The sequence below is a fragment of the Eucyclogobius newberryi genome, unplaced genomic scaffold (assembly GCF_026437365.1).
Source record: "Eucyclogobius newberryi isolate DKJ021-1_F unplaced genomic scaffold, fEucNew1.0.hap1 SCAF_13, whole genome shotgun sequence".
Lineage (NCBI taxonomy): Eukaryota > Metazoa > Chordata > Actinopteri > Gobiiformes > Gobiidae > Eucyclogobius > Eucyclogobius newberryi.
Genome location: NW_027315757.1, coordinates 6674054 through 6689191, shown reverse-complemented (window position 1 = coordinate 6689191; position 15138 = coordinate 6674054). Strand labels below are relative to the sequence as shown.

The 15138-nt window shown below is 41.2% G+C and overlaps 1 protein-coding gene across 3 annotated transcripts in view; it reads right to left on the bottom strand.

The window, feature by feature from the left end:
• LOC140357889 (myosin-10) overlaps window positions 1-15138 on the bottom strand; it is a 106238-nt gene that overhangs the window by 62997 nt on the left and 28103 nt on the right. For 2 of the 3 annotated variants that reach the window (XM_072442437.1, XM_072442438.1), the window contains exons 4-7: window positions 5016-5043; window positions 2789-2891; window positions 2481-2510; window positions 1146-1238 (exon numbers count right to left, since the gene is read on the bottom strand). In XM_072442437.1, the coding sequence (XP_072298538.1) occupies window positions 1146-1238; window positions 2481-2510; window positions 2789-2891; window positions 5016-5043 (254 nt within the window). The remainder of the gene's footprint in view (window positions 1-1145; window positions 1239-2480; window positions 2511-2788; window positions 2892-5015; window positions 5044-15138) is intronic. The other variant, XM_072442439.1, reaches the window with a different exon arrangement.

The window sequence follows — 15138 nt, the reverse complement described above, 5'->3', positions numbered from 1 at the left end:
CCAGTCATGCCCTGTCCTTCCTTCCATAGTGTCTTTTATGTGGTGAAAACTGCTGAAGAGAAATGTCTATATTAGGATGTGGCAGGTTACAGGAGGAATCTGTGGCATGCTGTGGCTTCCTGACCAGCTCTGTGGTCACACCCCGACACGCTGAGGGTGATTTTAGCGCCACAAAAATGTGGAGCTCTAAACTATCTTTTAATTAGAGCCAGGAAACTATCACCTCACTGGAGCTACAGTAAATAAACACGGCCGCTACTAAAGTTTACAGAGGAAAGGGAATGTCCGAGAAGTCACTACCTGAATATTTGGGATTTATTTCTGCAAAAGGGTTTATTATGCAAAGAAGATTTGTTTATCTTGGTCAGCTTATTGCTTGTGAATTAAAACCTGCCAGTATTTTGTTTCTCAAACTGACCTTGAGATTGGGTTTTTACATTTTTTTCTTGGCCCATAAAAATATTCTGAAATTAAATCTGGCCTGAAAAATACTGGTAATTAAATGTAGTAAATTTTACTACATTTAATTACCAGTATTTTTTTAGGCCAGATTTAATCAAATCAAATCAAATCAATTTATTTTTGTAAGGCCAAAAATCACAACAACAGTTTAAGTCAGTGAGTTTCTTCTAGATCAGCTGTACAGTCATGTAATTGACCCAGACAAATCCAACAAAAAATGTCCTTCCCTGTATATCTATTTTTGTTTATTTCAAGAAGACCTTATTATGATTTTCTGTTTTTTTAAGTATTAAACTACATAGATCATTACATCATAATAAAATATAACTTTGAATAACAAATTATGAGGGAACACCATTATAACATTAGCAAAATCTCAAAAAAGTAGCTTATTATACTAAAAACTGATTGATGTAATTAATATCCATCAACACAAAATCAGTTTAATGACGTTACACTAAGAAGTTATTTTGCATCCAAGCTTGCTATAAATCTATAGAAAATGTCACCTGACATCAGCTGACATTTTCTAGTGATTTATACAGACACCAATTCTCTTTCAAAGATTTCAACATATTCAAATGAGTTTAACAGGTTGGACACACACACACCTACGTACTACGTATATTTATCTTGGACCACATCTAGATACAAACAGTGAAAAGAGAATGTCGAAAACCCACAAAGCGAGACGAGTTGTCGTTCTTGACTGTCTTAGCATTTCCAAACGACTCGAGGATGGGGTTCGCCTGCAGCAACTGGCGCTCCAACTCCCCCTGTCAACAAAAGTACACACCAGGAGCCAAGTTACTGTCAACACTGCAGCGAAATGAACTGTTTTGAGACATTTTAGCTGAAAAATGATCCACTTTCCAACTCTATACTCCCGAAACTCAATTATTTCAGCTTTAATAAAATCAACACAAGTATAATTCAGATGTGTTACAGAAAACTGACATTCTGACAAGCAAAAGAAAATGAAATGAATTTCAAACAGCAGAGAGCGGTTTAATAGGTAAAAAGGAGAAGCCGGAGCATTTTGGTGCCTGCACATTCCATTGGTGGTAATGCTATTCCTGTGTACTGTATAGAGGCGTGGCAATGAGGGTCGCTTCAGACTGGCACTGCTGGTTTCCCTGAGTCTGGAAAACCTCCAGTCTGCACGGCATGACGCAATCAGACCAAAATAAGTCTAGCGCCATATGGTCCTATGTGTGCAAGTTAAAAGTGACATGCTGAAAGAAAGCACGAGTTCACGCAAAACTGTAAGATTGAAGATATCGCAAATTAGTCAAAATAAAGCTGCACTAAATGAAATTTTTTTTACAACTTTAATGGGAATTATTTCAATTACAAGAATGATCGGATATTTGAAATATTATAACAAAGCACAGTTAAATTAAGACTATAAAGTAAGTTTTACTAGACAAATTCGATGCGTTATCTGTGGAAATGACTTGCTTAAAGAAGACAATTTATCCTTTTGTTAATAATAATAATATTGCATTTTTAAATAATATTCAAACTTCTTCCACAACAAACAACATTTTATGAACCCTATGTCTTATATGACCTTAAAGGAACTGTTTTCCTTCACTTGTCGGGGTCTATTATGTGTGAATATTTTCAATAAACTCTCCATCTCACCTCACTCTTGTCTGTATCTAGACCTGGAGTAATGTGAATATATTTTATTTCTGCAAAGATAAAGATCCAATAAAACGTTCACGATCCAAAGCTGTTTATGAGAGAATTATAGGAATTTCATGATGCGAGAAGAGTAAGCCAGCGAAAACAAGCATGCAATATCCTATCCAAAAGTGCACATTCTTCTCACACACACACACACACACACACACACACACACCGCGCACGCACGCACACACACACACACACACACACACCGCGCACACACACACACACACACACACACCGCGCACGCACGCACACACACACACACACACACACACACGCACACACACACACACACAGATGACAGGAGTCGGAGATCCACTTGCCTGCAGTTTGAATGCTTTGGGAGATTCGGGCTGTTTGTTATGGATAAACAAATGCAAGTGTTAGAGATGGGCACAGCTCGTGTCAGCCACAAGCAACAGCACAATATAATCTGCTGTAGGAGACTTTAGAGAAACTATAGGGCAGGCGCAGTTGTATCATAGCGGGATTAAAAAAGCTAATATGTAAATGATCTGAACATGTGGAAGGGCACAGCTTTGGGAGTGAAGATGTGGTCAGTTGCACTTGAATAGTGGAATTAAAGAAACTTGTTGGTAAACAGTAGTAGATCTGAAAGAGGGAGTCTCACAGGAATGTTGTGGTCCTTGCGGCCCTTGTGCGAGGAGGCCACGTAGGCCAGGTACTGGATGACTTTCTTTGTGTTCTCCGTTTTGCCAGCACCCGATTCCCCCCTGGAATAAAGCAGAGAGAGAGAGAGAGGCACAGTTCAGACCAGGCATTACTTTCTTCGAAAAAGGTCATGATTATTATGTTTTTGTCCGTACCCAAATAACCACGATTAAATAAGTCAATATTCCTGACATCCCTACTTGCAGATGATACGGATATTGCAGCCAATATAATATCCGATATTTGTCTTGCGGCTGAGGCTGATAACCAATATTTATATATATGTGACAACACGCGGGGCGGGTTGAAAAATAGATACCGTGGTGTGGTTGAGGCAGGCGGGGGCGGGTCAGAGAACGCCAACATTGAAAAACCCGACCTGAGCATCACTACTATCCTCTCTGCCACCGTGCGGCCCTTGTGTCATTCTCAGTGTGTCCTCCTCAGTGTGTGCTCAGTGCATCCCATTTGTCTTTTTGAACATGCATGTTTCTCCCCGTCTCTGGGCCCTTTAGTTTCTCCCATCAACACAAAACATGCACAACAAGTTAAATCCTCCAGGTTGTTCTGACCAAGCCTAACTCAGGATCTGGAGATGGGTCCCTGTTCCATATGATATGCCCCATCGGCACTGAAGGATGGGTCAAATGTAGAGGAAAAATGTCCCTACGGGCACAATAAAGTGCACCGAAACCTGAACATGAGCACGCTTGTTTAATATCAAGCAGGTGACAGACCATCCTCTAGAAAAGTTGCACAGTGCACCTAAACAATTAGACCTGATCACTTCTGATGAGACCCAATACTATTCATTAGGAGACCACTTCAGCAAACGCCATCACTTTTTAGATCCGTTTAGTTTTCGGAGAAGTAACCATAATAGAATCATCAGAAATCTGTTTTTGTGAGATTGTGACAAAAAGGGAATGGTGACCACACTTTTTGCATGATTTGCCTTAATTAGTTGACAATTATATTTAAATTGAGTGTACAACCAAGCCATCTAACTTGAGTGATCTAATTCACTACTATTAGCAAAAAGTCCAAAGCAGATGCATTTGTCCACATTTCCAGTTTCCCTGTGTAGATTGCAGGTCCGTTGAGGTTTGTTGGGCAGGTCTCCCACATTTCCTGACTGTGTTTTTGGGGCACTTATCTAATGATAGCTGTGTTCACTCCCATATGTGGAGGAAAAGCAGGGCTGAAAAGAGGCCAGGGACAGTGCATCTAGTCCACATGCCAGTGGCTTTATCCAAGCTGCTTATTACAACGACATCACTCCGAGCGCTTTTGGATGCAGCGGCGAAACGAAGAGGGCGAGGCAAGCGGCCAGGCACAGTTATATCTGGACACTCACAAAGCTTTCTACGTTTAGTTGTGTTTTAGAATGAACATTTTAATATTATGATTCTGCAGTTTTATCGGGCTTGTGGCTAAAATCCAGAAAGTTCTCCACGGACTGGTCGCTGGTGCATCATGTTTTACGAGAACAAAATAATGTATGTGAGCAAAAGGTGTCACTATTTCAGAGTCTGGCTTTGACTGAGAACACTTGGACTAGGGGTCTGACTCCCTCTGCTGACAAACTGCAATGCTTTATGACTTTAAAAACATTCAAAATTCCAGATGAGTGGAAGGTTGGAAAATAAACCAAACAGAGTTACTTGTTGTGTTCATTCCTGAGAGAGAGAAAAAGGAGACCATTATAATAGCTCTATTCTCGGGAAGCGACTTGTTGAATGTGTAATAAGGGCCTGACGTGTGGAGGCTAATTACTTTAAGCCGTACAAGCTGCAGTCCTCAGACCACACTCGTAACACACATTAAAAAGAGGTAGTTGGAACCAGTGTTTTAACACAACACAAGTGAATTATGGGAAACGGATCATGCTGAGCGACCCACAGCTCTGCGCGCAAAGGTCAGAAACAATTTATCAAGTCTTTCTGGGGCTCCAAAAATGCTCTTTATTTTTCCATTTTGACTTAAAGATGATGTGGAAGTCACCGTGTTGTGCTGTTTTGACTTTTCAATGTCTCAAGGACCAAATTATTTAAAAATGTAGTCCAAATAATTACAACACGATCAGTATAATTGTTTAAAAGTAAAAGAACAGACTAACAAACAAACTAAACATGGATGTGATCAGTGAGAGTGAAGTGAAAGGTAGAGGTGTGTGTGAGACTTACGTGCAGAGGATGGACTGGTCCTCGCGATCTGTGGAGAGAGCACAAACATATGGTCAGCACGTTTCCTGGTTTTAGCACGAGAGAATCATAAATAAATCCTGTCTGTTTATTCTGAGCTCATGTGTCTGTTGTGTCCACTTCAAAACAGAACAGAATGAATGGATACACATGCATTATGTCCAATTAGGAACAGACTAGTGGAATTTCAGCTATGTTTAATGTAACGTCGAATTTGAAATGATTGGAATGTTTTTCTTCAACTTCAAAAACTAAAGAAGGTGAATGGACTTTTAAAAGACAGAGCCGAAGCCGAGATTATCACCAGATGACATCAAGAGGTGGTGCTGGGAGTTAAGAAAGAGAGAGTGTAATAAACTCAGCTTGATATGTTGGATGAAACAAAAGGCAAATCCCATCCCGGTATGTTTGATTCTATTTTTTTACTGAGGAAACTAAATTATAATGTGGCTAAAAGCTCAAAAAGTAAAAAGCTAACCCTTTATATACAGTGCATCCGGAATGTATTCATATCCCTTCACTTTTTTACACATTTTGTTGTTACAGCCTTATCTAAAAAGTGATTTAATTCATTATTTGCCTCAACATTCTATAAACAATACCCCATAATAATAATGTGAAAGAAGCCAGGTTAAATAAAGGTCAATAAATAAATGAATGAATACTTTTTCCCATTCAAAAGATGTAATACTTTGTTTTGATTTGTAAAGCTCTGAATTATCATTAACCCGGTAATGCAGAAACGCGGAGTATAAATGTGACCATTTACCATTTTATGTGTAAAAATGGCCAAAATTGCACACATTTGGAACATATACAGTAAATGTGAAAAATGAACTGAGCCAGGTTTAAATATCTTGCTTAATTTTGTTGAAATATTAGACACACACAAAAAAACAGAAGGGATTTTGGAAATCTTATGTAGAATATCAGGAGCAAAATTTGACTTGAAATTTTTTGAATTAAATCTTACAATGATCCCATATCAAACTATGGATGCAAATGGATTAATTAAATGATAAAATATCTTTAGGTTCAGATTGGACAGTTCTTTTGCGAAATCTCTTAAGTTGAGAGAGCAAACTGGAAACTGTCCTGTCACTACAGTGTCTCCTCTTGTTGTAGTCTCTGAGCGTGCACATTCTCAGAGCAGTCCTGAGGTGTGGGTCTGCAGCCTATCTCCTCCTGATCCATGCAGTGTGTAATTACTGCAGTAACATGAGCTCGTTCACCTCTCATCACCAGAGGATTAGCCTGGACCACTGAGGGGACTGACCTCTACGCTCCAGAGGCCTCCTGTGGACTACAAACAACTACAAAGGACTACAAGACCCACTGCCCACAGGGGGTGACCCAATGTATAGCTGTAAACTGGCTTTTATGGACCAGTTTAAGGTCTAAAATATTCTGCAGACTTGCGCCAAAGAGTTCTTGTTAGAGGTGGGCAATATATTGAAAATCCTATAATATCATGAATGTTGTTTCGAAGTTTGAACTTTCAAATAAGGGCAATAATGTGATATTTCTGCACTTTTGTACAGACATTCCACATTTGTCTGATTATTAAACCTCAACCAATACGTTTAAAGACATGTTTTAACAAATTTCTGAGTTAACTGCAGTTATTGGGATATTGACCTATTCATTTTTGTCACCCACTTCTAGTTCTTATATCAATAATACTTTGCTAGGCTTGAATAATGAGGCAGACATCCAATAACTTGTCTAAAAATTTACAAATATCAGCCTGATGTATAATTAAATTAAATGACATATGGGTAATATTACAATAAACGATACGATGCACATTATGGCCAACAAACCGCATAACAAGTTTTCTTTCTTCAAACAGTGACAAAAATGATGATGCAGATGCACATGGGGAGAGAGTCATCTGCAGACATTGTGTTCTCCTCACCAAATCCAAATGTCATTCCAACAGGATCAAACACAGCTTATGTAGCCAGGAAATACAAACACATTCATTTGGTGGTCATTGTAACAGGTCACATGATAAATGATACCAGCAAAACATCCAAATGACACCCAACAACACGGCCTTCAGGACTGAGTCTGAGAACTACTGCCTGATAAATAAGATAAGGATAATGTCGAGATTTGGTCTAAGAAGAAAGCAGAAACCAAAATATATGATAACAAGAAGATGAGTCACAAACAGCAGAAAAACCAACAATAGGACATATACACATCAAGCTTAAAGGCACAAGCTGATTTTTACTGCATTTAAACATTATTCATCACATTCCTTACACATTTCATCCTAATTACTGATGAGTTTATACGCGTTTTGCACAAACAGAGCTGAATTTTACCATCACAGTAAAGCTAACAACAACTAGCATGTTAACAGTGTACTTCCTGGTTCGTGGACATAAAAACACTTTATATGCAGACAGCACACACACACCTGTCTCATTCTGACTATATAAGCTGCTTGTATAATAGTATTTGCACTGGGGCAAGACAATTTTTGCCACTGTAAAGTCTGCCAGACATGAGAACAGTGTTCCTACATTTTCCTACCTATTACTAGTGTCAGCCAATCACAGCCGACCTTTGCCTCTCAACCAATAGCAAATCAATTTATTCATATAAATGCGCTCTCATCTTTTTTGTACAACCATACCAACACCTACTGTTTCTTCCTAACTCTGCTGCGGTCCATCTGACTTATAATTGCGGCTTCAGACTGTTTCATTTTTGTCTTTTCTAAAATTTGTATTCCAAGTCAAAATAATAGTTAAAAAAAAATAATAACACATTTACACTATTCAACATCATTGCATTTTTGATTGTTTTAAATTAATTTTGTCATGTTAATACTACTGGAGCAAATGGAGAGAAAAAAGTTAGGGGCCAAAAACATATTATTCCTGTGGGCTTGTATTTATTTATGTTTAAAGCACAGTCCTGTCCAGTACAGCAGGTCATGAAGGTCTGCTCTCCACAGGGTTCCTTCTGCTGCTAATCATTTCTCCCCACACGGATTAAACCAGGCTCATTCTTCACATTCCACCACCTCCTCTGCTCCTCCACTGCTGCTGTTAGCCCCATAATTATGACCTAATTTTACCTCCAGCTGTACCTCAACATTGCACCCATTATTCAAATTTTACATGAAAAACATCAAAGGTGCCATGTAACTTTTCTAGAGCATATTGCTTTGCCTGGGCATGTGACAACGCTTGCCTGTCCACAGATCTAACCTGCCACATGAAGCTAATGCTAGGTCAATTAAACAACTGACAAAAGGGTTAGAGTTCAAAAGGGAGAAGTAAAACTGATTTGATCCTTTGGAGTAGGATCAAAAACCCTATGCCAAAATTGACTTATATGAGTGTTTAACCTTCCTGCATCTTTGAGTTAATCCTGTATTGTCCTGCAACTGAGGCTCCAGCGATAGTTTAAAAATATCCCATAGCCACAGTCCCAAAATAAAAGCATGTAAATGACGATATGTGGCTTGCTACAATGAAATGTCTTATAATATTGCGATTTACGATGAACAAAATGTAAAAATATGATTTTTCACATCTTAAAACCATATGAGAAAAAGTTCAGCTTCAGAAACAACTTGGATTGGATGTCTACCGCCCTCTGCAGGTGACAGTGGGGAGTGAAGAATGTTGAAATGAAGACTTGGCAGCATGGCTATTGTCAACATGACACTAACCTGTTATTTCTATGTTCTTGGTCTGCATGTGTGAATGAATGAAAGAATGCCTTTTCTTGATGTCTAAAACATCCACCACTGTTTCCAAATGGTTCTTCTTAATTCTGACTGAGTATAAACTCTTTCAAATAGACCATGATTAAATGCACACGTAACACATCTGGCAAACTAATCAAGTCTTGAAAAAGACTCTTAACCCCATAGCACTCCGAAGCAGACTATTTACATAACACTTTGACTCACTACTTTCAAGCCAGGGACAAAAACGTGTTAGAAATGAAAATTGGCCGGGCTTTTGGGGTCTCCGACAGGATGTAACACATGTTTTTCCACACTTCACTTCGCACAATTAGCTCTATAAAAACGCTTTTAAAGATCCACAGTGAAACTACCGAGTGCCAAGCAACCACTTAAGCAGCATGGGAAATCCAGACCCACGCACCGACTGAAAACTCCCATTGAAATCCTGAGCAGAGGTGGGTAGTACTCAGTTACATTTACTTGAGTTTTACTTGAGTAGTAGTTTCCATACTCTTACGTAATTTCTTAGACCACCAGTGTACTTCTACTTGAGTAATTTTATTTTGAAGTAACAATATTCTAACTTAAAAGGGACTGTAACATTTTTTTAATGAAATAATGTAAAATCTTTCTTGCCTCAATGCGTCAAAACATGCCAGATGCCAGGCCTTCCATGCTTCTTTGACGCACTTACTACCTGCACTTACTCCCTGCACTTACTACCTGCACTTACTACCTGGTCGCTGCAGTATTTACACTCCACAGGATGATACCGTTATTACTTATGGAACATGCTCCTTATTTTATCCTGATGACCACGTTTGGCCGTAGATCTATAAACCTAGAATCAGAGATGAGTTATATCTGTGGCGTGGAGGGTAAGGGCACCTGGCTCATATTCAGGAGATCCTGAAGAAGACATGTGTTTTTTGTTTTATCGACGCAAGGTATAAAAGCACACACACTGTCTGCCAAAGATAGGCTTCTATATGGAAAAGATCTTGGAGCAGAATCTAAACAGATGGAATTACGTGAAAGTTCTCCTGGTCCAATGGACACACAGAGAGGAGGATTAAATCTAGGCTCTTTTGTGGATATATACGATGATGTTTTCGTCTCTACTGACTCTAAAATTGTAATTGTATCATGCATATTTCATGTTCTTTTATTATTATGTGTGAAACAATTCATGCATTAAAGGCGCAATGGACGATTTTTCGGCGATTTGAGAACTCAGGCGGAAGTGCACATGTCACTCCCCCGTGCGGACTGATACAACACACACGTGCATTTGTTTATTAGCGCAACTGAGCGCATCGCATCTCTCGTCTCCCGTAGATTTCTGTCCACTTCTGCGTCAGCTCGAACTGTCTTTCTCCGTCTTCATTTTGCCCCGTACACTGAGGGAACTATATTATGATAGATCCATGCGCTTAGGCACGCGGAAACGTGGGGACAAACCGCACGTGGCTGCAGGTGAGCGGTAGGTGCGTTTTATGATTGATACGTGGCAGGACTAATGATTTATCCACACCACGAGGAAATATGATCAAAAAAAATTGCTGAAAAAAATCGTCCATACCACCTTTAAGTGTAAATGCTATATTCAAAATATTTATAATGGCATGGATAAATTGTGGGTCTGGGCACATTAGTGATATTTTACAGCTCAGGATTCACTTGCAAACTTGGACTTTGAAGAGAGTTTTGGCTTATGATTATGAAACACTAATTTTGTCCAGTCGCATGTTGAACACTGTGTTCACATTGATTGCTCTGTGATTCCTATACGCTAAACGCCTCGTTCATTATTCAAAAGTCATTCGCGCCCTTTCCATTTTTTGCCTCGCTTGATTCGCCCGAAACATGGAAAATGTTGAATGTATCTGCAGCTTAAGACAAGGCAAGTTTATTTGTAGAGCACAAGGCAACTCAAAGTGCTTCACACAACAGAAAATAATTCATTAGAATCACAAAGACATGACATTGTCAGAGTAGAACCTGTCTCACATCTTCAGGAAGACTGTTTCAGATTTGAGCTGCATAAAACTGAAACACAGATTCCCCATGTTCAGTCCTGACTCTGGCACCAGCAGGAGGCCGGTCCATGTTTAGTCCTGACTCTGGCACCAGCAGGAGGCCGGTCCATGTTCAGTCCTGACTCTGGCACCAGCAGGAGGCCGGTCCATGTTCAGTCCTGACTCTGGCACCAGCAGGAGGCCGGTCCATGTTTAGTCCTGACTCTGGCACCAGCAGGAGGCCGGTCCATGTTTAGTCCTGACTCTGGCACCAGCAGGAGGCCGCTCCATGTTTAGTCCTGACTCTGGCACCAGCAGGAGGCCGGTCCATGTTTAGTCCTGACTCTGGCACCAGCAGGAGGCCGGTCCATGTTCAGTCCTGACTCTGGCACCAGCAGGAGGCCGGTCCATGTTTAGTCCTGACTCTGGCACCAGCAGGAGGCCGGTCCATGTTTAGTCCTGACTCTGGCACCAGCAGGAGGCCGGTCCATGTTCAGTCCTGACTCTGGCACCAGCAGGAGGCTGGTCCATGTTTAGTCCTGACTCTGGCACCAGCAGGAGGCCGGTCCATGTTCAGTCCTGACTCTGGCACCAGCAGGAGGTCGGTCCATGTTTAGTCCTGACTCTGGCACCAGCAGGAGGACGGTCCATGTTCAGTCCTGACTCTGGCACCAGCAGGAGGTCGGTCCATGTTTAGTCCTGACTCTGGCACCAGCAGGAGGCCGGTCCATGTTTAGTCCTGACTCTGGCACCAGCAGGAGGCTGGTCCATGTTTAGTCCTGACTCTGGCACCAGCAGGAGGCCGGTCCATGTTTAGTCCTGACTCTGGCACCAGCAGGAGGCCGGTCCATGTTTAGTCCTGACTCTGGCACCAGCAGGAGGCCGGTCCATGTTTAGTCCTGACTCTGGGCACTAGCAGGAGGCCGGTCCATGTTTAGTCCTGACTCTGGCACCAGCAGGAGGCCGGTCCATGTTTAGTCCTGACTCTGGCACCAGCAGGAGGCCGGTCCATGTTTAGTCCTGACTCTGGCACCAGCAGGAGGCCGGTCCATGTTTAGTCCTGACTCTGGCACCAGCAGGAGGCCGGTCCATGTTTAGTCCTGACTCTGGGCACCAGCAGGAGGCCGGTCCATGTTTAGTCCTGACTCTGGGCACCAGCAGGAGGCCAGTCCATGTGTTTAAAACATACTTGTATGACGTCTGTTCAGTTATAACTCAAAACCAATGTGCAAACAAATGAAAGAGAGACACACAGCTGATCGCAGCAGCTCACGTGTGTGTCTCATGCCTTTAAACTTCACTTTTGTTTTCTCTGTACATGACATTGTGTCAGTCAGCGCTGCACCGCACATGCTTTTGATACATTTATGCTTTTATTGCGTGTTTACCTGGCTGTGGAAGAGGATTTGATCATATTTTCCTTTTGCCTGCAACTTCACGCAGACACATCTTTAATAGACGCACTCCATGCTGGATTGTGACTACACTACATACTGTGAGATTACGCTCTTGCCTAGACCAGGATTATGGGGAAGTTTGGAAGATGCAGACTGTGACTGGATGTGGATTCCTTATGAAGCACCACACGCAGACTTTTTACACAAGGCTCTGCACTGAAAACGGTCATTTCAGGCTAATATAGGAGCAACTTTGCACCGGCTGTTACTTCTTACAGATAAAATGATACACAGAGCTTTGTTTGAACATGGGGAACTATGATAAAACGTACTGTTTGTACCGATAGTTGATGTGTGTATTCGTTGCACAGGTTGCCTTGTTTGTGCTGTGTTCACGGATACTTAAAACCAAGAAACGAAAAGTTGGCATTGAAATAATATTTTTTCTGTCCCAATACTTCCGGGAGCTTTTTGGTTGATTCCAAGCCTTAAGTAAGAGTGGTGTTAAAAAAGAAGAAATTCAAAAGGCTCTGGAAGCTTAGTTTGAGTGGTTAAATCCAATAGGGCTATAGTTGACTAAAGAACTAAACACATACTTGATGAATCAACAAAAAGGGGGTGACACCTTGTGCACTCTGATCCGACCTCATATCTGACCCAAAGTGCGCTATTACAAATATTTATACAGAACACAACTAGTACGCAGTCTATTTATGTAAAAAGACGCATCTTGAAATCACAATTCACGTTCAAATCTCAAACTAGTCATCCAGTCATCCATTTTAACCCTTATAATTCAAATAAAATAATGAGTCGACGAAAGAAAATACTGGTCGACTAATAGACTAAAAGGCCTTTAGCCCTATTATCCAGGAGTAATTCATCAAAACTAGCCAGCCCTGGGTAGCAAAGCTTGAGGATCTTGAGAACAGGAAGCCTCATTGACATTCCCACACAGAGGAGGGGTGTGGAGGTGTGGGCTCGAGGGTACCTGCTCTGTGTAGCTGTCACCCCAACACTTCCGGGCACTTACGATAAGACAGAGAGAAAGGGTGAAGGAGCGAGAGGGAGGGATGGAGGGATGGAGGGACTACAGAGAAAAGGAGATTGGCTATGCAAGAAGAGACTGTTTTATAACTTTTTGTGTTAAATTGACATAGTTAATGACGGCAGCAATGAAGGGGTGAAACAACAAACCACAGAATTGGTAGTTTGAATCCTAAGCATATTTGATTTTTGGCTCCTTGGCAAGACTTTTCAAGAACAGCTGGCAAAAAAAATAAAAAATAGTAGCAGAGTAGAAAAAAGTACGGTAAACTTTAAGAAAAAGCTGAGAATAAAACAATATGTAATTAAATGCAGACAATACAGAAGTCTCATTTTCACCCTAAGAACTGCTTTTACAATATCTCTTTACTGGGGCAAGAGCTTTTACTTTATTGTGTGATATTAAAATGCAACTTTGAGTGTCTAGACAAGAAAGGCGTTATTTTAGCATGCAGTTACTGGCTTAATCTATAGTATGCAGTTTGTTTCTGCGTATCCAGGCTCCCGACATAACAGCTGCTGAAGAGTCAGAGGAGGCCTGTGTGCTGAGCTGACGTGCCATTGGGCAGTCCAGTAAAGAGAGGAATCCAGATGCCCCCTGGTTTACCCCTTCTGCTCCGGGACCAGGGGATCAGGGGCGTGGAGTCTGGCTGGCTGTGTTACTGGCACAGGGAACATACTGTGAAATACTGAGGGCCATCATTTGACCCATTTCTGTCCTGAGGTCTGAGGCCTAATAGAGCCATGAGATTGTTTTGACTGCAGAATGAATCTGGTAATGGTTTATGTAGTACTTAAACACTATACAGGGCAAGTCTGGATTTTTACTTGTGATGCAACAATAAATTTGGTGGATATTTGTTCTTTTAAGCATGCAATTACCGGTATTCATTTGTGCAGCACCATTTAACAAAGGTAACCCACTGCTGAATTAGCGGGGTAATTTGGACCTGGTAGTACTATTGAGGGCCATTCCCTGACAGTGGTACAGTAGCAGAGCCTGGAGAGGGTGCGGTGGGACAGCCCTGATAAAGACAGAGCAGATAAAGTTCGTACATGAGGGAAGCATTAAACACTGTGGATGATGTCATGTCCCAGCAGCTCAGAATAGACTGAACCACTACAGATGTGGGCTGGTGACATGGTGACGGATGTGGAATGAGATCACACTACGGTTAAGGTTTATGCACACCAATAATTTATTTTATGTGCTTTATATGTTCAAGGGAAAAAGTGTGTACGTAGATGAACAACATTCACAGATTTTCTCAACGAGTGCGGCTAAACACTGTTAATCTGGGGTGGGAGAAGTGTGGTTTTGTTCTAAATAATAGACCAATTAGCTATCTGTGTTCCATGACACTGAAGTAAGGGAACCTCAGACTTTGGCCTGAGACAAATATCTACCAGGTAAACAATATTTTAGTCGGAGAGCTCTATCCGACCACTGCAAGTGATAAAACCACATCAAGGGTCTGCCATGTGGAAAGAAACAAATACCACCGCTGGCCATAAAGCGAGCGAGGTCCAAGGAGCCTCCACCTTATCACACACCCGGGATGCAGTCCTGGAGAAGACGTCAGACAGACTCACAGAAGGGCAGAAGCTTCCCCTAGTGTCTGACAAAACCATGTAAAGCAGGCTACAAGACACATCACAACACCATCACATATAAAGCAACTGACTAAAACTGCTAAATATAGAAGACAGAATGAACCTTCAACAAAGAAAATATATAAAAAAACAACCAAACAATCAACGACATGTTCCAAAGAAGACGGCGAGAAAAGTAAATACTGCTTAAGCTCACTAACGTTGTTTCTTAAATAGCATAACAACAACATAATTTTAACAGCAGTCTGCATCTTTAACAGTGTTTGGTCATGTGTAAATCCTTTTCCATAGTGCGCTCCTCATGTGGTTGGTGT